General features: G+C 35.9%; 1 protein-coding gene across 2 annotated transcripts in view; it reads right to left on the bottom strand.

Annotated features, from left to right (window-relative positions):
• GRTP1 (growth hormone regulated TBC protein 1) overlaps positions 1-22,506 on the bottom strand; it is a 136,814-nt gene extending 114,308 nt beyond the window's left edge. For both annotated transcript variants that reach the window (XM_053707762.1, XM_053707763.1), the window contains exons 1-4: positions 22,326-22,506; positions 19,463-19,546; positions 9,429-9,580; positions 7,441-7,602 (exon numbers count right to left, since the gene is read on the bottom strand). In XM_053707762.1, coding sequence (XP_053563737.1) covers positions 7,441-7,602; positions 9,429-9,580; positions 19,463-19,503 — 355 coding nt within the window. In that variant the 5' untranslated portion in view covers positions 19,504-19,546; positions 22,326-22,506. The remainder of the gene's footprint in view (positions 1-7,440; positions 7,603-9,428; positions 9,581-19,462; positions 19,547-22,325) is intronic.
• Positions 22,507-23,115: the final 609 nt, after the last annotated feature.

Raw genomic sequence — 23,115 nt, 5'->3', positions numbered from 1 at the left:
TGACGTCAGAGGCTGGGGAGGCAGTGGCTAGGATACGCCTTCATTCTTTAGATATCCTTTGTTGAAGAAATAGCAATGCACATGGGTGATCCAATCACATGAGGTATCTATGTGCAGCCACCAATCAGCAGCTACTGAGCATATTTAGATATGATTTTCAACAAAGGACATCAAAAGAATGAAGAAAATTAGATATTAGATGTAAATTGGAAAGTTATTTAAATTTGAATATGGGTTTCATATGGGTTTCATGTCCCTTTAAATGGTGTCTTGGAAAACTGGTCAACTTAGTAAACATCTGATTTTAGTCTAAAAGGATTGTAACAGAAACTCTTGCCAGATAACACAATGCTTGCTCTGATTATGAGATCTAGAAATCCATGCCCATTAAAATATGTTTAAAACATACTTTTTACTTTAATGCTGCAAATTATGCTTATAGATTCTTTCATTACATAAGGGATGAGAGTCAGAGGGGGAGGAAGAGAGACAGAGAGAGAAAGAGACCATGGGGGAGAACAAAACATAAGGAGAGAGATAGAGAGAGAGAGAGACACACACAAGGGGGGGGGGGGGGGCACTGCATTTTAAAGTAATAAAACAGCAGAGCTACAGAGAGTTCAGAAAATAAGTGTATAATTTAGTGTGAAGTACAGAGGCAAGCCGCTAAGTTAGTGGGTGTAAAGTTTGAGTAAACAAAATACAAAAACGACCCTGCTGTAAAAGAGTAAAAAAACACTAAACCACATTCATTAAATTATCATTTTCACTAACAGAATCCCTTTCAGTAAAATCTTACTTTAATAAGATGTGGCTGAAACACTGCTCTCTGTGCCTCTTTTCCTGCTCTGTAAGGATTCAGGAAGTGACAGTGGCACATTCCACTGCACTTAGAGGGGAAGAACAGAACTCTCTTTTTCACTTTAGCAAAGCTAGCAGGTTCACAGGACAGCAACAAAATATATGAAAGTTGTTTTTTTCCGTTTTTGTTTTGTTTTATATGATTTAACATCCAGCCCCAACCCTATGTTCCACTTACTAATGCCTCTTGCTGGATTGGTTCAGCCCAAATAGGACTGCCTCAAATAAGCAGTTAATGGGCCATGCAGTGATCTTAACCACTTGCATCCAGTAGGTGGCGCAGCATGTAGTGTAATGGTGGGCAGACCTGCTTGTGCCTCTCCATTGCACAACATATAGCTGTGAGAGAAAAAAAATGCTGGGGGAAAAAAAAATTACAATTTTTTTTTTTAAAGCCAATAAAAAAATATATATTTTTGCCCATATGAGAGGTGAAGCACTGCCTCACCTGCCTCTAGTGACTGCACATCACAAATACCTGATAATAATAATAATAATAATAATAATAATAATAATAATATGTAACAAAGAATATAATATTATTCAATGGCCCATCCTGAATATCTTAAGTATTTAACTTTTACACATAAATACTAGTGGTGGTGGTGCACTGATATTGGAAAGGAATGTCCATCAGAACATGTTAGTTTTTATACATTTGGTAATAGGAAGCAAAAATTAGAATTATATTCACTTTTTTAAAAAAAAATTATTATTATTTGCCTGGTCAGTTATTTTTCTTGGCTTCTTTGTTTTCCAAACTTTTGAAAATCTTTCGAATTTTCAAAATTTCAGTCAACAAGACACCATATAGGAAAATATTTATTAGACTGATTAGTGAGAGAATTGTAGTTTAACATCGTTAAATCCATTGTTTTGTTTTTAATAAAGTTTTTTTTCTGTGTGGTATGATGGCACGTAAAGTAATATAAATATGTACCTTGTGACAACCACTGATATAGAATATATATATATATATATATATATATATATATATATATATATATATATACACACACACACTGCACTGTCACCAGAGTCACAGGCAGTTAACCCAAGGCAGGCCTGGGTGCAAGGCCCAAACAGGGAAAATTACAAAAAAAATAGTGCTGGACTTTCTCTGTGTGCTATATTAATGTATTATTTTTAATTTTCCCTGTTTGGGCCTTGCACCCAGGCCTGCCTTGGGTTAACTGCCTGTGACTCTGGTGACAGCGCAGCTTCCTGAGAGTGCCGTTTTGCACACAGGGCTGTGCATGTTACAGGGCCATAGGATGTGTACCCGGTCCGGCCTGAGAGTGCTGACCCCTCCCGTGTTTTGTATATATTTGGGGAGATTACTTGCCTGTCCACCCTTCATTTTTACACAGTTGTTTGATTGTAGGCCTGCATTGTGTGGCTTTTTAAGGACCCAGGTTTTTGAAAGAGACCTTGAGGAGGTACCTGGGCTTTTCCCATTTGGCCAGATGCGGTAACCAACTCTTCCATTGCTGTTTTTTTATCTTAGTTGTGAGCTTGTAAGTGAGTTCTGGACTTTCTCCGTGTGCTATATTATATTATTATTTATATATATATATATATATATATATATATATATATATATATATATATATATATATATATATATATATATATATATATATATACACACACACACACACATATACACACACACACATATACACACTGTAAAAATGTTTGTATTGTCAGCATTGCAGCATGTAACATTCAAGATATGAAGTGGTTAATTTTAGAAAGGAGATATAAAAGGAGGAAAATTGTTAGCAAAAAGTAGTCCCTGAGGAAATCCTGTTTGCATGAAATGCGTAGGATAGTTCGACACCACTCAGATTTTTCTGCTCACTGTGGGTGCTTTACCTGTAATTTTTAAAATTATTGAAATAAATTGAACTTTTTTTTTTTTTTTTTTTTAAATTAGTGATATAAAATATATTGTAAACACTATAATATCGCCATACAGCTTAGGTCAATAGCATATAGGTGCCTGAGAGAGACTAGATAACCTGCGGAACTGAATAGAAGCAGCATGGGGAGAGCCCGCAAGTCCCAACATGACCAAATGGCCAATGAAAGAGCAGAGCAAGTACTGCTGGGTAAGCGGCCGTTAGCCTATGGGAAGTCACAGGTCCCCCCATGTTCCTTGCACATTAGACAGCTGATACCTGGAAATGACATTTAACAATATTTACGTGTTTACCAGTGATGAACCACATCTATTTATTTACCATTTGTTGAACCATATACCAGTGTCTACCTTTTAAGTTATAACTAACACATGAAATAAACTTCTATCAATATGTACATGTGTACCAACTACGGACCAGCAGGCATAGTAACATGTAGAGTTAGTGACGTAAACTGTGATGTAAACATTATTAACTCGCTATATAGTTTAGGTCAGTAGCATAGAGGTGCCTGGAAGGAATTAAACCGCCTGTGGAACTGAAAAGAGAGGAGATGAGGAGACCCCTTGAGTACCAACAGAGCCAAATGGCTACTAGGGTAGTAGAGCAGGTGTTGTTGGACAAGCGTCCTTTCTCCTGTGGGAGGTCACGGGTCCCCACATGTCTCTCATGTAGTAGGGAGCTGATACCCGGAAATAACATTTAACAATATATACATGTTTTACCAGCTGAAAACCAGAACCAATTATTTACCATTCAGTGAACTACATATCAGTCCTTTTCCTCTACGTTAATACTAACCAATGATAAATACAGTTAACAGTATATACATGTGTACTAGCTTAGCAACATAGCTCTTTATTTTATCATTTGGTGGGCTTTTGTAGTCTAGGGGTAAAATCCGGGGCGCTCGCCCGGATTTCAGTGACGATAGGAGTGTCCTTTACATTAGATCTTGAGGAAGATTGGACCATGTCCATAATAGCCGGCCTATCTCTAGGGAGCAAAGAATCAGTGTCCTTTCGGGATTTGGTGGATGCTAGGTCCCAGTTTTGGAGCAGGTCAAAACCTTCTTTAGGGGTGAAGATCGTGTGTGTCTCACCATCTTTAGAGACTATAAGCCTTGTCGGGTATCCCCACCTGTATCTAATATTTTCTGATCTCAGAATTTGAGTGATGGTCCTGAAGGACCTTCTCTTCTGTAATGTGTAGTTGGAAATGTCCGGGAACACCGCTATTTGTTGGAACTTCTCAGGAAGTTGCGGTTTGTTGGCCAGCTCTCTCATTATCTTCTCTTTGTGGGTAAAGAAATGGATCCTAGCTAGGACATCTCTAGGTTTTTCTTGAGAGACAGTTCTAGGTCATGCTACTCTGTGGACTCTGTCCAGTAGGAGGCCGGGCGTCTCTGAAGTGGGTAAGAAGATATTACAAAATTCCAGAACATATGACTCCAGTTCTTGGGGGCCAACCTCTTCAGGTATTCCGCGGAATCTCAGATTATTCCGTCGGGAGCGGTCTTCCATGTCAGCTAGTTTCAATTCTAGGTCAGATATTTGGATGGCAAGATTTTGGGAGTAGGCTTGTAGGTGGGCATGGTCCACAGCAAGATCTTCTTGTTTACGCTCCAAAGTTTCCGTACGTTCTCCCAATGCACCAATTTCTCTACGGAGCTCAGCTGTGGATCCCTTAATTTCCTTTGTCAGTGTCTCTTGAAGGAGATTCATTCGTCTAGTTAGGACATCCACAATGTTTGCAGACAAAGTATCTGGGATAATAAATTTAACTTTTATTTTTCCAACTTGTCGCCCTCCATGTGCATAACTCTAACAGCATTAAGTTTTAAATTACCGCTTTTGGGAAGGCTGTGAGGATCGGTCCAGCAAACAGAGTTAAGTTACATTGGATCAAGGCGCACACACCTGTGCCGGCTTAAGGGATCACTTGAGAGACACGATTAATGCTGAAAGAAGGCTGATACCAGGTCTGTGGACAGATTGACTGTTGTTGTCAAGTGAGTAAGCAGAGAGAATTTGGTTATTTCACTATTTGTGTGTCAACGGACAGCGATTACCATTTGCAACACAACTTTTGCAAGATTTTACTACAATATACATTGAATCATTTCATTCAGATACTTGGTATCGCTAATACTTTTTAATAGAACTGACACAATATAACTTTGGATAATTGTTGGTTTCTAATGTGTGTGTGTCTGTGCATCATTACTACATGTCAGGGGATACAAAGCTGTAATGTGTGCGTCTGTGCATCATTACTACATGTCAGGGGATACAAAGCTGTAATGTGTGTGTGTCTGAATTATTACTACATGTCAGGGGATACAAAACTGTAATGTGTGTGTCTGTGTATCATTACTACATGTCAGGGGATACAAAACTGTAATGTGTGTGTCTGTGTATCATTACTACATGTCAGGGGATACAAAGCTGTAATGTGTGTGTCAGTGTATCATTACTACATGTCAGGGGACACAAAGCTGTAATGTGTGTATCAGTGTATCATTACTACAGGTTAGGGGCTACATAACTGTAATGTGTGTGTCTGTGTATTATTACTACATGTCAGGGGCTACAGAACTGCAATGTGTGTGTCAGTGTATCATTACTACATGTCAGGGGCTACATAACTAATGTGTGTGTCTGTGTATCATTACTACATGTCAGGGGATACAAAACTGCAATGTGTGTGTCTGTGTATCATTACTACATGTCAGGGGCTACAGAACTGCAATGTGTGTGTCAGTGTATCATTACTACATGTCAGGGGCTACATAACTAATGTGTGTGTCTGTATCATTACTACATGTCAGGGGCTACATAACTAATGTGTGTGTCTGTGTATCATTACTACATGTCAGGGGCTACATAACTAATGTGTGTGTCTGTATCATTACTACATGTCAGGGGCTACATAACTGTAATGTGTGTGTCTGTGTATCATTACTACATGGCAGGGGCTACATAACTAATGTGTGTGTCTGTATCATTACACCATGTCAGGGGATACAGAACTGCAATGTGTGTGTCTGTGTATCATTACTACATGTCAGGGGATACAAAACTGTAATGTGTGTGTCTGTGTATCATTACTACATGTCAGGGGCTACAGAACTGCAATGTGTGTGTCAGTGTATCATTACTACATGTCAGGGGCTACATAACTAATGTGTGTGTCTGTATCATTACAACATGTCAGGGGATACAGAACTGCAATGTGTGTGTCTGTGTATCATTACTACATGTCAGGGGATACAAAACTGTAATGTGTGTGTCTGTATCATTACTACATGTCAGGGGCTACAGAACTGCAATGTGTGTGTCAGTGTATCATTACTACATGTCAGGGGCTACATAACTAATGTGTGTGTCAGTGTATCATTACTACATGTCAGGGGCTACATAACTAATGTGTGTGTCTGTATCATTACTACATGTCAGGGGCTACATAACTAATGTGTGTGTCTGTGTATCATTACTACATGTCAGGGGCTACATAACTGTAATGTGTGTGTCTGTGTATCATTACTACATGTCAGGGGCTACATAACTAATGTGTGTGTCTGTATCATTACTACATGTCAGGGGCTACATAACTGTAATGTGTGTGTCTGTGTATCATTACTACATGGCAGGGGCTACATAACTAATGTGTGTGTCTGTATCATTACACCATGTCAGGGGATACAGAACTGCAATGTGTGTGTCTGTGTATCATTACTACATGTCAGGGGATACAAAACTGTAATGTGTGTGTCTGTGTATCATTACTACATGTCAGGGGCTACAGAACTGCAATGTGTGTGTCAGTGTATCATTACTACATGTCAGGGGCTACATAACTAATGTGTGTGTCTGTATCATTACAACATGTCAGGGGATACAGAACTGCAATGTGTGTGTCTGTGTATCATTACTACATGTCAGGGGATACAAAACTGTAATGTGTGTGTCTGTGTATCATTACTACATGTCAGGGGCTACAGAACTGCAATGTGTGTGTCAGTGTATCATTACTACATGTCAGGGGCTACATAACTAATGTGTGTGTCTGTATCATTACAACATGTCAGGGGATACAGAACTGCAATGTGTGTTTCAGTGTATCATTACTACATGTCAGGGGCTACATAACTGTAATGTGTGTGTCTGTGTATCATTACTACATGTCAGGGGCTACATAACTGTAATGTGTGTGTGTATCATTACTACATGTCAGGGGCTACATAACTAATGTGTGTGTCTGTATCATTACAACATGTCAGGGGATACAAAGCTGTAATGTGTGTGTGTGTATCATTACTACATGTCAGGGGATACAGAACTGTAATGTGTGTGTGTCTGTATCATGTAGCCCCTGACATGTAGTAATAACTGTAATGTGTGTCTTTGTGTATCATTACTACATGTCAGGGGCTACATAACTAATGTGTGTGTCTGTATCATTACTACATGTCAGGGGATACAAAGCTGTACTCTGTGTAAGTAAATATACTACAAACTAGGCTAGAGCCATCAGCTGTTGAAATTACCTAAAACTTTAGTACCAGCAGAATATTTGATAAGTGCACCTGCCCAGGGCATAAATCATCATTGCAAGCAAACAGGACATTAGATAGCTCTTGGAAAGAAGTTACCTGTCAAAACGGCTTCTACCAACTTCACGTTCTTTTCTCCCTCTTTTAATACACGAGAATAATGTCCAGGATTTAAGTCCAACTGAGACTGTGCTCCACTGACTATCATCCATACAAGTGAGCGGTGTTCATTGGGAATTCCTTTCCTGATGTACCTCTTCACTGAAAAGAATGAGAAATGTTGGCTTTTACCTTTTGAATGCCAAGGACCAGATTATTTGGGATTCTGGTTACTGTTTTAACATTGTTTTATTGAACTATTCATATGAATAAGCAAAGTGTAGTTTGTTTTTTTTCTTTCAGAAAAAAAAAAAAATAGTTTTTCATGAATAGATTATTCCAAGGAAGATGTTACAGTACTTAATAAAACCTAGGGCCCCAGTCCAATAGAAAAGCTGCAGTACTCCCCTATCTTCGCTTATTGGTTCTTAATAACAGGAATTACTGAAAGCTTCATTAGAAAGTTGACATATCTTGTTATGGCTTGGCTTATGGATATTTAGATTTTATTTCTATAAAGCAGGAGGTACAATTGCCCCAACCAGTGCAGGTGACCTTGGTTAAACTTTGAGAATTTGATCAGTAACAATACAATACACACTTATGGGTATTTTACTTAAACCAAAATTTGCACACAATTTTGCCATTTTTGTTTTCTTCTGGGAAGCTGTGGGATAACTTAATGGAAAGGGAAATGTTCACTTTAGTTCAATAAGACAAAAGGTTAATAGGACAAATATTATGAGACAAACCACATTGGATACACACAAAAAATAAGAAACAATTCTTAGTTTAAGGACGTAAAACACCTTCTTCATAATAATGTTTAAAAAAATGACAAACAGAAAAGTTGTGAACTTTACGCCTTAAAAAGTCCAATTATAATTGGTTAGAAATAGTGTCCATTTGTCTAATAAACCTAGGAATAACACCCTAGTCAAAAAGGAAGATCTTCCTGGAGTCATTCTGAAGTAATTTATTACTCCAGAATAGTCATCAGTAGCCATACTGAAGTATGCCCACAGGTCAAAATATTTAAATGCGATGACTCCAGAATAATTAGCAGATTACCTTACTGATTACTTCACAAGCATGAACAGCCAGTGAATGACTCTAAAGTCATCAAACAGAATTGTTTTATCTTAGCTGATAACTTTACAAGCCTGATGATGTCTGATGACTTCTAAAGTAGTTTAGTGATCATCAAATGACTCAAGGATGGTCTCTAAAGTAAACTAGTTTGTCTTTGGCAATTATCAATTAGGAATGTTTAATACTTGTTTAGTCTCCCATGCATTCCTCTATTACAATGTTATAAAGTTAAGACCAGATGAAATAACAATTACCTGTCCCATCATTCCACTGTATTCTATAGTTAAATATGTTTGCACTATATCATAGCATAAAGTTTATTAATAGTAGGCCCTTTGCTTCTGTCTGTATCGGTGTACCTAACTTTACAATTTACATATGTCTTTTTTATTGTGTTCCGACATGTTTTATTAATTCTTCTAAAACCAAGTCTTAATTAGATTGTTAACACAGAGGTAAAATACACTAATCCCAATGATGGGAAAAAAGTAAATCCATTAACGGATTAAAACATCACAATCTCAGCATCACAGTTTAAAGAGACACTGTAGTAATTTGTATATAATTATAGTTTATAAATCATCAATGACACAATACATTGCAAAGGATGAATGCTTCAAAGCATTTAAAACCATCATTTTATTAGCAACAAAAATAAGAATTTACTAAGGTTTTTCATTAGAATACTGTAATCTTAAAAATAATTGCAAGGTATAAAGTGTAATTTACTTAACAAGAAAGCTGAGTCTTACACTGAACAGCTAAACTGTCAGTATTAATTCGCTACGAAATTGTACTACCTGGAAACAGCGTTACATGTATCAAACATTTTGTCAGTATGACGAGCTTATGACGTATGTTTGTTCATGAAGCAAATCAGGGTTTATTGCATTTACCTTTCATACTTTTCTCTACAGCTGTGGTATTCTTCAAGAGCTTTGACCACTTCATGGCTCTACTAGTAAGTACCATCAGGTATCTGGAAAAGAACTCTTCATAGGATGCATAATCAAATCCTTCTGGCCTTTCAAATCCATAGGCGTCAATTCTAGGAAGAAAATTTGATATATGCAGTTGTCTCAGGTAGTGGATGATATTTATTATTTGGTCTAACTAATTCTTCTATATACTGCTACCATTTAAAAAAAAAAAAAGTCAAACTAAGAAAAGCTGCAAATTTATATGTACACTGTACCTAAATTGCAACAAATATTTAAGTATACAAAAAGATGAAGTTATTGAACTGAATTTGGGCAAATTCATTACATAGTTTAAAAGCTTTTTAGATTAAATGAACATTCTTTAAAATTAATTTTGTTTTTGCAATAATAGTGAACTTTCCTTTTATAAAATCAGTATCAAAATTGAATGTTGTCTTATAGACTTCAGTCAAAGAGGCCTATCTATGAAATGTCTTGCGGACCTGATCCGACAGTGGGGATCAGGTCTGCAAGACCTTGCTGAATGCAGAGAGCAATACGCTCTCCGTATTCAGCATTGGTGCAACGCCGCCCCCTGCTGACTCGCAGCCAATCGACTGCTAGCAGGGAGGTGTCAATCAACCCAATCCTATTTGCTCAGAGCAGGCGGACAGGGTTATGGAGCAGCGGTCTTTAGAAACACGGCCCTTCAAGCTCCATACAGAGCTTGATAAATGGGCCTCTATGTCTTGTGCAATAAATTTTTCAAATGTTACTTGAGAATGTTCACTTTCGATAAGTGAAAGTTTACATTTGTTCTGTGGAAAAATTGTAATGGAAGAACAAGAGTAAAGGGTTTGTTCTTTGCAGGGCCCCTACTCTTAAGCACATCTCTGTTTGGTTACATTTTTACTTAAAAAGGGACAGTCTACACCAGAATATTTATTGTTTTAAAAGATAGATAATCCCTTTATTACCCATTCTTTAGTTTTGCATAACCAACACAGTTATATAAATACACTTTTTACTTCGGTGATTATCTTGTATCTAAGCTTCTGCAAACTGCCCTTATTTCAGTTCCTTTGACAGACTTGCATTTTAGCCAATCAGAGCTGGCTCCTAGGAACTCCACGTGAGTGAGCACAGCGTTATCAATATGAAACACATGAACTAACACCCTCTAGTGGTGAAAAACTGTCAAAATGCCCTGAGCTAGGAGGTGGCCTTCAAGGGCTTAGAAATTAGAATATGAACCTCCTAGATTTAGCTTTCAACTAAGATTACCAAGAGAACAAAGCAAAATTGGTGATAGAAGTAAACTGGAAAATTGTTTAAAATTACATTCTCTATCTGAATAATGAAAGTTTGTTTTGGACTAGACTGTACCTTGGTAGGCTCAGGCCAGCAACGCACTACTGGGAGCTAGCTTCTCATAGGTGGCTTCGCACATATAGCTCTTATTAGTTCACCAGATGTGTTCAGCTAGCTCCCAATAGTGCATTGTTGCTCCTTCAACAAAGAATACCAAGAGAATGAAACAAGCGCAATAGTAGAAGTAAATTGGAAAGTTGTTTAAAACAGTTTGCTGTATCTGAAACATGAAAGAAAAAAAGTATATTGATTACCCCTGTAAAACAATCTGAAGGAATGAGACTAAATGCAATAGTCACATAACTAACTAATGTACACACTGTTATTATTCTTGCTGTAACTAAGCAACTTCAGTTGTGGTACAAAAGATTTATATATATATATATATATATATATATATATATATATATATATATATATATATATATATATATATATATACATACATATACACATATACACACACACATACATACACACAGTATATAGTGTTCTAATATGTAGGAAGGTACAGTACTGGAACCCTAGAGTTCTGGTGAAGTGTTTGTCAGCTATAGGGGTTTCGAGCTGTGTTCAACAACAATACTGTGTGACTAGTCAGTAATTGGCTGAAAACAGTTGGTGGGTTGTGGGCTTCCAGATGCTGTAAACCATATGCCAGACCTCATTTACTGACCCCTGAGTTTTATGGCCATATGAAACCTTAGATTTAGAGGTTATTGTCAATAGTCCACTGTGCTGCAGTCAGCAGGTCATTGTTTCAGTACCGCGGGGTCTGGAAATTGACCAGAATAGGAAGAAAAAAAAAAAAACACCACAGTAGTGGTAAGTCAGCTTTTCAGTACTGGTAGATAAAAGTACAGATTTATTAATGCCTCATTTTGCTGCAGTTTAATTTCTCTCTTCCCTTGGGGGAGAGATTCAGAGGGTTAAGTTGGCGTGCTGGTGCACAGCACAGACCAAGGTGCTAATACATGGTATAAAGCAGACAAGTTACTGTGCCAGGGCTACATGAGAATTGCTGAAGAGCAGTTTGTGCTGCTTAGTAAAGTAGCACGGTTTGCAGTTCCTTGTGTTAATAATCATATACATAAATGTGTTTAGAAAAATGCACTTTAAACTCTAACTGAAACCTTTAATGTTTGGATTACTGTAAAATGACCATTTAATCCTGAATAATGGGAATTGATATGTAGTGACAATTTCCCTTTTTAAAGCATCTGACTGCTGTAAGTGATAATTTAAGACCAATAACACAGCTTTACCGCTTAATATTGCCGTTTGTCTACACCGCTGCAAATGATTCCCCTCATTGGGACATATGGTGATGAGGATCACACAACATCTGCAGCAAACTAAACAATCTGTATTGACATGCAAAGGTTCTGCAACCACCTCAATTAATACTGCAATATGCGCAAATGAAAACACCATGTGTAATCTGCGAATAAACAGACACCTTCCTTTGTAGCCGAAAACCAATCTCACTGATTAAAAAAACACCCCCCCCACCACCACCATAGGAAACAAAAATAAAGCAGACCCAAGAACTGACCTATGATAAACACCAATAGAGATCACCTCTCCTTTCAATGCACTATGCCATAAATTAGCCACTTAAAGGGACATAAAACCCAAACATTTTCTTTCATGATTCAGATAGAGACTACAATTTTGAAAAAATGTTTCCAATTTACTTCTATTATCAAATTTGCTTCGCTCTCTTGTTATTTTTTGTTAAAGAGATACCTGCCATCTATTGCTCTTACTAATGTATAACATTGTTGTCAAACTGCTGCCACTCCTGAATTTACCTTCCTGTTTTACAACAAAGGATAACAAGAAAACAAAGAAAATTTTAATAAAAGTAAACTGGAAAGCTGTTGGGTTTTTATGTCCCTTTAACAATTAATTAGTCTGTTCTAAGTGAATGCCACGCTGTCCTTCCCACAGCTTTCCCTTTTCTATCCTTTATATAAATGTGCCAGTTTCCAAAGTGAAATCAGGGACCACCTCGATTCTACCCACAGCTTTTCACAAATCAGCCCATGGTCTACTCAAAGGACAACTGCCCCTGCCGGTCAAGGCTCCATGTACTAATCTTCCTCACTCAGCCTAGACCTCCCAGTCCTGAAAGGTATCTGGCAAATGTTGTCAGGTATGTATTAGTTGTTGTGTGGGACAGTGGCAATGCCTAAAATCTAGATAATCTACTGCTTCATCCAGGCCTATCATTTTAGTAACACCGCAGGGTATGAACTTCTGAGCCTAACAACATTTTTTTTTTTTAATTGTATACTCTAAATGATTGTGGAAAATGATTATGGGCAATGTCATATTAGGAGGAAAGGGAAAGTAGAGGATTTCTGGTGTTCAGGAAGTATAAACTGTAAAATGTTTTTAAGGGAAGTAAAAATTAAATTCTTTCTTGGCAAGCAAAGGGCACCTGTGACTCAGACTGCAGATTTCAAACCACTGATCTAGAAAGTAGCCTTTTTATGGAAGTATGATCAGTGCCAGCAGTTGATTAGACAATTGAGTTTATATAAAAGAACACATTAAATATGATTACAAGCAGGGTATGTTTACACAGAAATACATTAGTTTTACAGCCAATGGTCAGTCCCCCTTGGAGCTTCTATGTAAACATGTGAAAGCTATACTATGCCACGTAAGCTTATTTAAAATGTGTGGCTTTGTCACGTGTGGTATGATTACTGGCGCTTTAAGAATAATCCTAAGACTCTTCATTACATCTCCTTAAGGAGATTGACTTCACAGAATACATTTCTTGCAGCAGACTGTTAATCTAGCATTTGCACACACACAAGCCAACTAGTATAACTACAATATATTTGGATATATATATATATATATAAATAATGCTGAGAACATACTTGCAGATGATGAGTGGCAAATCAACAGTAGCAAAAAGCACCAAAACAGCACTAAACTTGTCCACTCACTGAGGCATTTCAGTACCATAACACAATCTTAATCAATGAAGTAGAAACTTTAGTTTTCCAAATGACTGATTGTATTACAGATCAGACAAAAGAATATATGTTCACAGTAATAGCTATGTACTTGTCAGTACAAACCTCATAAATGCTATCACAAAAGATCCCATAGGATAGGTTACAACTGTTATGTAAACGCACAACACTTCTATTATGCTTATGAAAAAGACAATTCAAAAACTTAAACTATTATGATTTAGATAGAGTTTAATAAAAAAAAATAATCAAATTTTCTGTTACAAATTAAAGTGTCGTTTCCTTCTTAGGCCTATTTGTAGCCAAATATTTATGACACTGGAACTTATTTTTCTCAGCCTTGCTAATTGTCATAATTTCATATCAGTACATTTTGCACTAGGGAAAAGAGCTTGTGCTTTATTTAATCGTATAGACTCCAGCCTGTTGCTTACTCCTTTAAACAAACACAATTTATAACTTTGATTGTAGCCAAGGAATGTTGGTGTTGCTTTAAATCTTTACCCTATATTAGACAGCCATCTAATGTCACAAATTATGATAATGCATCAAAATAATTTTGTTAATTAGCGATTTAAAATTATAACTAAAATAGCTCTTCCTAGAATCTAGGATAGGTATATAGAGGGACTATCTTAAAGGGCCATAATACCCAAATGTTTAAACACTTGAAAGTGATGCAGTATAGCTGTAAAAAGCAGACTTGAAAATATCACCTGAACATCTTTATGTAAAAAAGAAAGACATTTTACCGCAAAAGTTCATCAGTAGCCACATCCCATTGTAAAGGACTTCTAAGCAGCATATCAGTATGTCTGTCCCGGGACAGCCTAAGGATTGAGCCTTGTGCACTCTCATGTTATTTCCCTATTCAGTGTAAGGAAGTTTACAATGAAATCTCATGAGAGTTAAGTCAAATCTCATGAGATCACAGTAAAATAGTTAATGACCTCAGCACTGTTGATGCTGATTGGCTGCTGTTCATTTCTTCATTTGTTTTTTTTGTTACCTGCAGCTGGGCAGCAGCTGAGTATAACTTTTTACACAGAACTTACTCTGCTGAGCTGAGGAAATTGTGAGGTAAAATATCTTCCTTTTTTAAAATAGAGATGCTCAGGTGATATTTTCCTGTCAGCTTTTTACAGTTATACTGCATCAGTTTCAAGTGATTTAGCATATGAGTATTGTGATGAGAGTTGGAAGTGACGTCACCGGATGGGAGAGGGCTTAGGTCCGTTTGTCTGTGTCGCAGTTACTTAGCGAGATCAATGCTACCAGATGTATATTTCTATGCTCTACAATAAAATAGAGTTGTACCATCTTTGCTGTGTCCTGCATCTCATGACAAGTATTATGTCCCTTTAACATGGAGAGGGCAACTTGTCATTTTCTGTACTATAATTAGTGATTTCCTAATGGTCTGCGTAGGTCCAGTACTTTTTTTTTTTTTTAATCTTTTTATTGCTTTTCTTAATCTGTACTTAGATACAGAAAACACATAACACAAGGAAAATAGATCAATCAATCAGTAAATAAACATATCTAGTATTGCATCATACAGGAGACGCAGCTCCCATCACAAAATTATTTTTCCCCATACAAATAAAACTTGTACACATATATTGTATTAACTCTTGGGTCACTCTTAATACTGTATAGTTAATATAAATCTTCATTGTCTCTACCTTCCCGTTACCCTTCCTCCCAATATCCTCTGCCATACGGAGACTTGGATTCTTCCATATCGTGAACATTCTTATCTTATAGGTATAATATGACCTAACAACTCATACTTAAATGGTTACCACACATTGAATTCAAAACTTCTGATGGCTTATATTGTTGCCAAGAGAAAAAAAGGGGGGGAAAAAAAAAAAAAAAGGGGGACATCTCTGTTCATGGTCGAAGGCACCCTCCCACCTCCTATTGCAATTCATCAACAGTCCACTAACTATTACTATTCCTTAGATTAACTTCTGTCAAATATTAAACAATCCGATTAAGATCTATCCAAAGCTAGGGCAGGTCAATCTCTAGTACAAATAATATAAATGCATCAGACTTCCTAAAAGGCTCTATGAATTGGTGCAGGAGTGTTATTGGCAGAGCTAGGATCATTTTTTGCCACTTCGCAAAAGAAAGCTCTCAGCTGTGAATCTGCAAATAGTCTCATATCGTGCGTTTATATTGTCAGTTGTAAGATACTAATCAGTTCTGTAATGCTGGGGACTTTTGGGGAATTCCACTCTCTTAATAATTGATTCCTTACAGCCAGAATAGTAAGATTTATCAGAGATTGTTCCCCAAAATGATTTCTGCCAGAATATAGGAAAAAGAACCTGGGAACCTGTAATGGATATTTTAGTATCTAAAAATGAGTTCAGCCAGTAATTAACCCTATTCAAGTATTGCCTGATTTTGGGACAGGACCACATGCAATGCTCAATATCTGCCATTTCCATACTGCACTTATGACACTGGCTGTGTCACTTATTTTTCGAAAATGTGTATATCCTATAGAGTGTAAGATAGTAGTTATTTATCATTTTAATTTGGGATTCCTTCCAGCTTGTATTTGCTGTGGCGACTTCTGATATCCTAATACTCTTTACAATATCCCCCTCCATTATATATGGAGAGAGTTTAATTAAATGATCTTTAAGTTTGGTTAGATGTATTTGACAGAACCTAGTGAGTAGAGATTTATACCAGTAAGAAATAGTACACACACCTGCACCATAAAGTTTAATTCCATTCAGGATTTCAGGGGCACCTCATTCAAGCCCATGATCTCTGATTATTTGAAGTACATAATTCCTAAGCTGAAGGTAGGCATACATTTTTTAGAATGAAGTGTACTTTGCACTAGTGAAATGAGCTTGTGCTTTATTTAATCATGTAGACTACAGTCTGTTGCTTACTTCTTTAAACAAACACAATTTATAACTGATTGTAGCTGAGGAATGTTGGTGTAGAATATTGCTTTAATTCTTTACCCTATATTAGACAGCCATCTAATGACAGAAAGTATGATAATGCATCAAAATAATATTGTTAAAGGGACACTGAACCTAAATTTTTTCTTTCGTGATTCAGATAGAACATGCAATTTTAGGCAACTTTCTAATTTACTCCTATTATAAATTGTTCTTCATTCTCTTGCTATTTTTATTTGAAAAAGAAGGCATCTAAGCTTTTTTTTTTTTGTTCAGCACTCTGGACAGCACTTTATTGGTGAATGAATTTATCCACCAATCAGTAAGGACAACCCAGGTTGTTCACCAAAAATGGGCCGGAATCTAAACTTACATTCTTGCATTTCAAATAAAGATACCAAGAAAATGAGGAAAATTTGATAATAAGAGTAAATTAGAAAGTTACTTAAAATGTCATGCTCTATCTGAATCACAAAAGAAAAATTTTTGGGTTTAGTGTCCCTTTAATTATCGATTTATAAATTATAATTAAATAGCTTTTCCTAGAATCTAGGATTGGTATATAGAGGGGCTATCTTAACATGGAGAGGGCAACTTGTTGTTTTCTGTACTGGGATTTGTGACTTCCTGATGGTCTACGGAGGTCCAGTACTATTTAGATTACAATATCTGGTCTATAATTGCCGAGACTTGCAAGTCCTATTTGGATGGACTGAAGACTTGACTCCCTGATCTACAGTTACAAGGAGAGGATTCATTTAATTTTGGTGATGTTTCAAACTGGATCAACTGAAATTTTAGTGGGCAATTCTAAAGAAAAAAACATGCTTTAATTCATTATTTGCAAGTGGTTAAAGGACTGCCACTGAGCCAATCAGCACTTTAGTTCCAGGGCTGGTTCATGCGAGTCCTGCTGCCGGTTGGGTCAGCAGCAGTTCCTGCTTGGACCAGCAGTTTTCTGCAGTTCCCAAGTGGTTCAAAAGCGTTAATTTAAAAAAATAAAAGTAAAGCTACAATTAGAAGAAAATAATCCAGTTGACCTGATCTATATAATAATATAATTTCTCCAGAGCCAAGTTGTGGGACACCAAGCTACATCATTCCTGACTAGAGTTGAGCAATTTGTTTGTTTAACATAATGATAGGGGAGGGTGATAAAAAAAAATATATACAGAAGGTTCAATGGGGTGTCCCAAAATGCCTTCTAAGAAGTATCTAATTTCTGACAAGTAGGTCTGTATAACTGGGCACTTACATGCAAAGCTACTTAATATAAATTGCAAAGTGTCTAAAACAATGTACTAATAGCAGGACCATTTCAAAACAGATTTGTAAACAGAGACAAGTTTATTATTCAGAGGGACTCAGGAGGATGCTGTCTCACTGGACATAGAATTTCTGGCTCCCAGGGAACCCTCCATTACCCAGAAATATGTTTAAGGCAAAATCAGTGCATAGGTTTAAATGACTTGGTAATGGGAAGTTACTGCAGAGCTTTATACTCCCTTGAGAGGTTATATATACACTATTTAAAATTGCTACCAACATCTCATTTTATATAAAATATAGATTTTACTAGATGTTCATACATTCTCCTATTTTTTTATTGCTTTAATTTTAAGATTACATTAAAAAAAGAGAGAAAAGTAACCCAGTAACATTACTTTTTGTTTGTTGTTTTAAATACTAATGTCAGATTTAGATGTAAAGAAAAAATAGAAAACGTTCTCTGTAATTACATATTGTCTTCTTTATGATATATGTCATTTTATCAGTAGCTTGACTCATTCTAAACCAGCTTTACATTTGTAACAAAATGACGGCTATTGTACTTCCCAGAGGCTTGTAAAATATAATATAGTCATTTGTTATTGTCCTTATTTATACAAGAGAGGTGCTGTGTAATAGCCAGGTAGGTGTGGAGCAACCAAGCCTCACCTTAAACAGTAACAAACAGGAAACAGCATATCTGTTTACAAAACCCAGGTTACTTTCATTACATGGGAAAAGTCTACCTTTACATCATACAGAGCCTAATCTCATGTCCTGTTACTATACCAAACCCATTTCTATAATGACAGATGGTGGCCTCACCAAGCAGAAAAGCTTCATAATATACATTTTGTTTAAATGTAAAAAAACATGTAATTATTACTCCTACAATAATTATCCCCATTCAACTAAAAATTAACCCCTTGCTTGTAAAGTTAACTCATATTTATACTAATACTATACACAAGTTAAGTCTTTAAAAACTGAAATTCCCTTTCTATTCCAATTTCCCTCTCATTAAATCTTCCTAAAGTGACACTTAAAAATGTTACAGTATATTGAAGGATTTTATCATTTTCACAAATGCTCAATGTTAACTGTCTTTAAGCCCTGTTAAAAGGGGCTAAATGAATAGCTGGATTCTTATTAAAGAGTCACAAGGCATTGCTGTTCTTGAGGGGCACAGCCAGCGGGGCAATCAGAAACCACTTAATCATGTAGCTGACAATCATTCTCTGGGTCCTAAAAAATGAAATAACTACTACTTCAAATATAAATGTATCTGCTAATAAGGAAACTAGTAATTCATTTAGAGTACTCGTGTCTTTAAATTACAATGCACGTCTATCTGTCTTAATTTATAAATATTTTAACATAGCATGTATGCTTATGCCCTTCATATGCGTATACTAGGAGCGTACATTTTTTGTATTACCTAGGTATCCTGTCCTTTGCGGTTTCATTTCCTACTTCCATTGAAAAATGCTTTACTCATATAAAGATGGAAGACACCACGTTGCTGGAGATTGAAAAGAAAAAAAATATATAGTTTTATTACTGAAATCAAATTTGGTTATAATGTGTATAAAACATGACTAAACATTGTACAACTGTTCCCTGTCCCCCAAAAATAAGCAATATACCACTATACATGAGTTAGTTACCTAATTTAAAAAGGGATATTAAACTCAAAATGTTGTTAAAGTGAATGTCAATTTTGATGCTAAAGTGCCTAGTTTTTAAAAATTCTATTAAAAACAGGGGCACTTTAATTCATCAAAATTTACATTTCACTCCTGTTGTGAAAAAAAAGTCAGAAATGATGGATAGGTCATCCTCCAATCACAGCTTCCCCCCCCCCCCGGGGGAATCAGTGTCTGATTCAACGCAGTGATTGGAGGAAGCTGGATTCCTCATTTTAGACCCAGGAATAGGCTTTGCGACGGGTGAAGAAAGCTGGAGCTGCTGTGAAGATTAAAAGGTAAGTTTTTTTTTCACAACAGGAGTGAAATGTAAATTTTGATGCCCCTGTTTTTAATCGAATTTTTAAAAAACGGGCACTTTAGCATCAAAATTGAAATTCACTTTAAATATAAAATGTTTAAAGCATTGCAAAGATTCTTAATTATGTATTTCAGTGTTTATTGTACCTGTATCTCCTGTTACTAATCCTACAAATTGTAATGTTTTCATTCCCCCTAAGAGAGACTGGAGTGCATCCAGTGGAATGCAGATCCTTGACACTACACATTGCAAAGTGATTGGTTGGTATATGCAAAAGCTCCTCTGTAGTTTTTTCCTAATTGGTCACAGTAAAGGAAGTAAAACAAGCAAAATTTAAGAAGCCTTTCAAGGGCCTAAAAAACAAGGTCTATTTTATTGTATGTCTTACATACTTTTAAACGTGTATTCTGTATTTAGATCTGTTACAATGCATTGAATAATTTCAATTTCACAAATTAAAAAAATAAATAACAATGTCCATTTAAAAAGAAAGTCACACTGTGTCAGATGCAATTTTGTTCAATGCTTCTCAATTCCAGTCTTTGTGACCCCTAACAGAGCAGGTTAGTAACCATGGTTACAGATCAGCTGAATGTCACCTGTGCTGTAGTTCAGATAGCATGAAAATCTGTCCTGTTAGGGTTCCTGAAGACTAGAATTGAGAAACACTGATTTTCAATACACTGAACATGCCCATGTATTGGTTATTTTGGAGGCATTTTGAAAAATACAATACAGTGGATCTATTATTGGTTGTAAACGGATTGCCTCCCGGATATGCAGTTTGGTTGTTTATACATCCCACTCTTATTTTGTAAACATAAATAAAAAAAAATATTTTAAAAGGTAATTATCGGTCTATATATTAATGCAACAACCAATCCAAGGTGTGTCTTTCTCCAAGAACCCAGGCTTTTGAGTAAAGTTGGATAAAATAATTATTTTCCAATATATTGGGAGACAATATGTCAATAATGAAATTGATGACACAGTCTGGAGTTACATAGCCAAATTTTTGTGACAGGTACAATCAGAATACATTATAAACCATATAGCTTAGACTTGTTAAAATGCTTTACACTTTCTAATAGTTAATTATTGAGATCCTTATATATTGTCATATCTACGTACCATATACTCACACAACAATTTGTTAGTAATGTCTGTGACAGGTTTTGGCAACTGTTGTATGTGGTATATTGCTATTTAACATTTTTTTAATGTATATAGGTTTATTTTTTTCAAAATGTAACTGTAGAATGATCTCAGCAAATCTCTGATAAAAAAAATTATTTTTATTCAACCTGTTTTTATTTCCCTGCTTTTTCAGTAGTACAGTTTTGAAAACCATTAGAATTAATAAACTGCATAATGTTTACATACATGTTCAAGATTTATTTTATGTTAATGCATTGGATATCATTTCAAACATAAAAGGATGTTACCAATTGTTTTATAAGTGTCAAGCACTCCCAAGCATATTATTATTACTACAACTGGAAAAACTTCAAGATCTGAGTTGGGCAACTGTATTTTTTTATGTTTTTATTATTATTTATTTTTTATATCCCTGCATATATTAAAGATTTTATAATCATTATATAATTGTATTAGTTTGACAGCAGTATTTTTAACTACAGTATAGTACAAAATGATTAAAACTACAAATATCTATTCATGGCATCCTTGTCTTTCTTATGCTACAATAACTTATTTCCTAATAATATAATCACAGGTTTATACAGATGCCAGACAGTGGGTGTGATTTGCTAAACCTGTGATCTATTACTTCATTACCTACTCTTAAAGAACCCTGGCACATGATATAACAGTAAAACACCGTTTAACTTTACAGAGAGATTGTAATAAAGTTTTTTTTTTAATCTACATAAACGTTATATCTAGTACAAAGCTCAGCACATAACATAGCGTATAGTTTTAATACATATTTATATATCATTATTTAGGTGGTGCAACGTATAAGGAAGCTGTCCTATAGATACTGTTGCATTCAAGAGTTTACTATACGAAAAACTTGTTATCTTCATTAATCGATTTATAATCAATAAAGATTTCAAATGTTCGAAGAACAAATGCAATAATAATGCAGGAATAGTAAAGGCAAAACTCTCTAGAACGCCTGCGATCGCGAGTTTAGCACGGTTTTCCTTCAAGCTGAACGGCTCCTTGCACCTGTCACAGTGACACCAGCTACACTCCCAGCTATATCACATAACTTAGCCGCACATTCTTAAAGCACAAGAGAAGAGGTTCTCAGTAAACACACAAGTTACCTTTAATTTTGGGGCAGAAGAGGATTTAAACAAGAGGAAAGTTCACCTTGCTGCCCATTTCTATTACGCAGTTTACTACTCCAATATATTTGTAGAGCAGCTTCTCGCAGTCCTGCTGCAGTATGTGCCAAATGTCAATCATCCAGCTTCTGGAATAGCAACTTCGGACGCTGCCCGCCCCTAAGGCTCATGACTCATAAGGGGTGTGGCCAATTCGTTCAATGGGCAATGTTGACTGACAAATAACTTGCTTGAATTGAACATGATAGACCTGGCAAGCTAATGCAAAGAGGCGTGGCCAAGGTATGTAGCAATTTTGACTTAAAGGTGTCAGGGCACACAACCATTATTTTATATATTTAATATTTTGTATTGAAATGATAATGAATGCACCTTCTTTAAAGGTACAGTCTAGTCAAAATTAAACTTTCATGATTCAAACAGAGCATGCAATTTTAAGCAACTTTCTTGGTATCTTTATTTGAGCCAGACCATTTTTGGTTCAGTACCTGGGTAGTGCTTGCTAATTGGTAGCTATATTTAGCCACCAATCAGCAAGCGTTACCCAAGTGCTGAACCAAAAAATGGGCCAGCTTCTAAGCTTAAAGTCTTGCTTTTTCAAGTAAAGATACCAAGAAAAAGAAAAAAAATTGATAATAGGAGTAAATTAGAAAGTTGCTTAAAATAGCCTGCTCTATCTGAATCATGAAAGTTTAATTTTTACTAGAAGATCCCTTTAACAGGTAGAAAAAAATATCTTAGTTTTCAGTATATTATACAAAATAGTAAT

The sequence above is a fragment of the Bombina bombina genome, chromosome 3 (genome assembly GCF_027579735.1).
Source record: "Bombina bombina isolate aBomBom1 chromosome 3, aBomBom1.pri, whole genome shotgun sequence".
In the NCBI taxonomy this organism is placed as follows: domain Eukaryota; kingdom Metazoa; phylum Chordata; class Amphibia; order Anura; family Bombinatoridae; genus Bombina; species Bombina bombina.
Note: the sequence above shows the minus strand (reverse complement) of the source record. Positions and strands in the feature narration are given on the sequence as shown.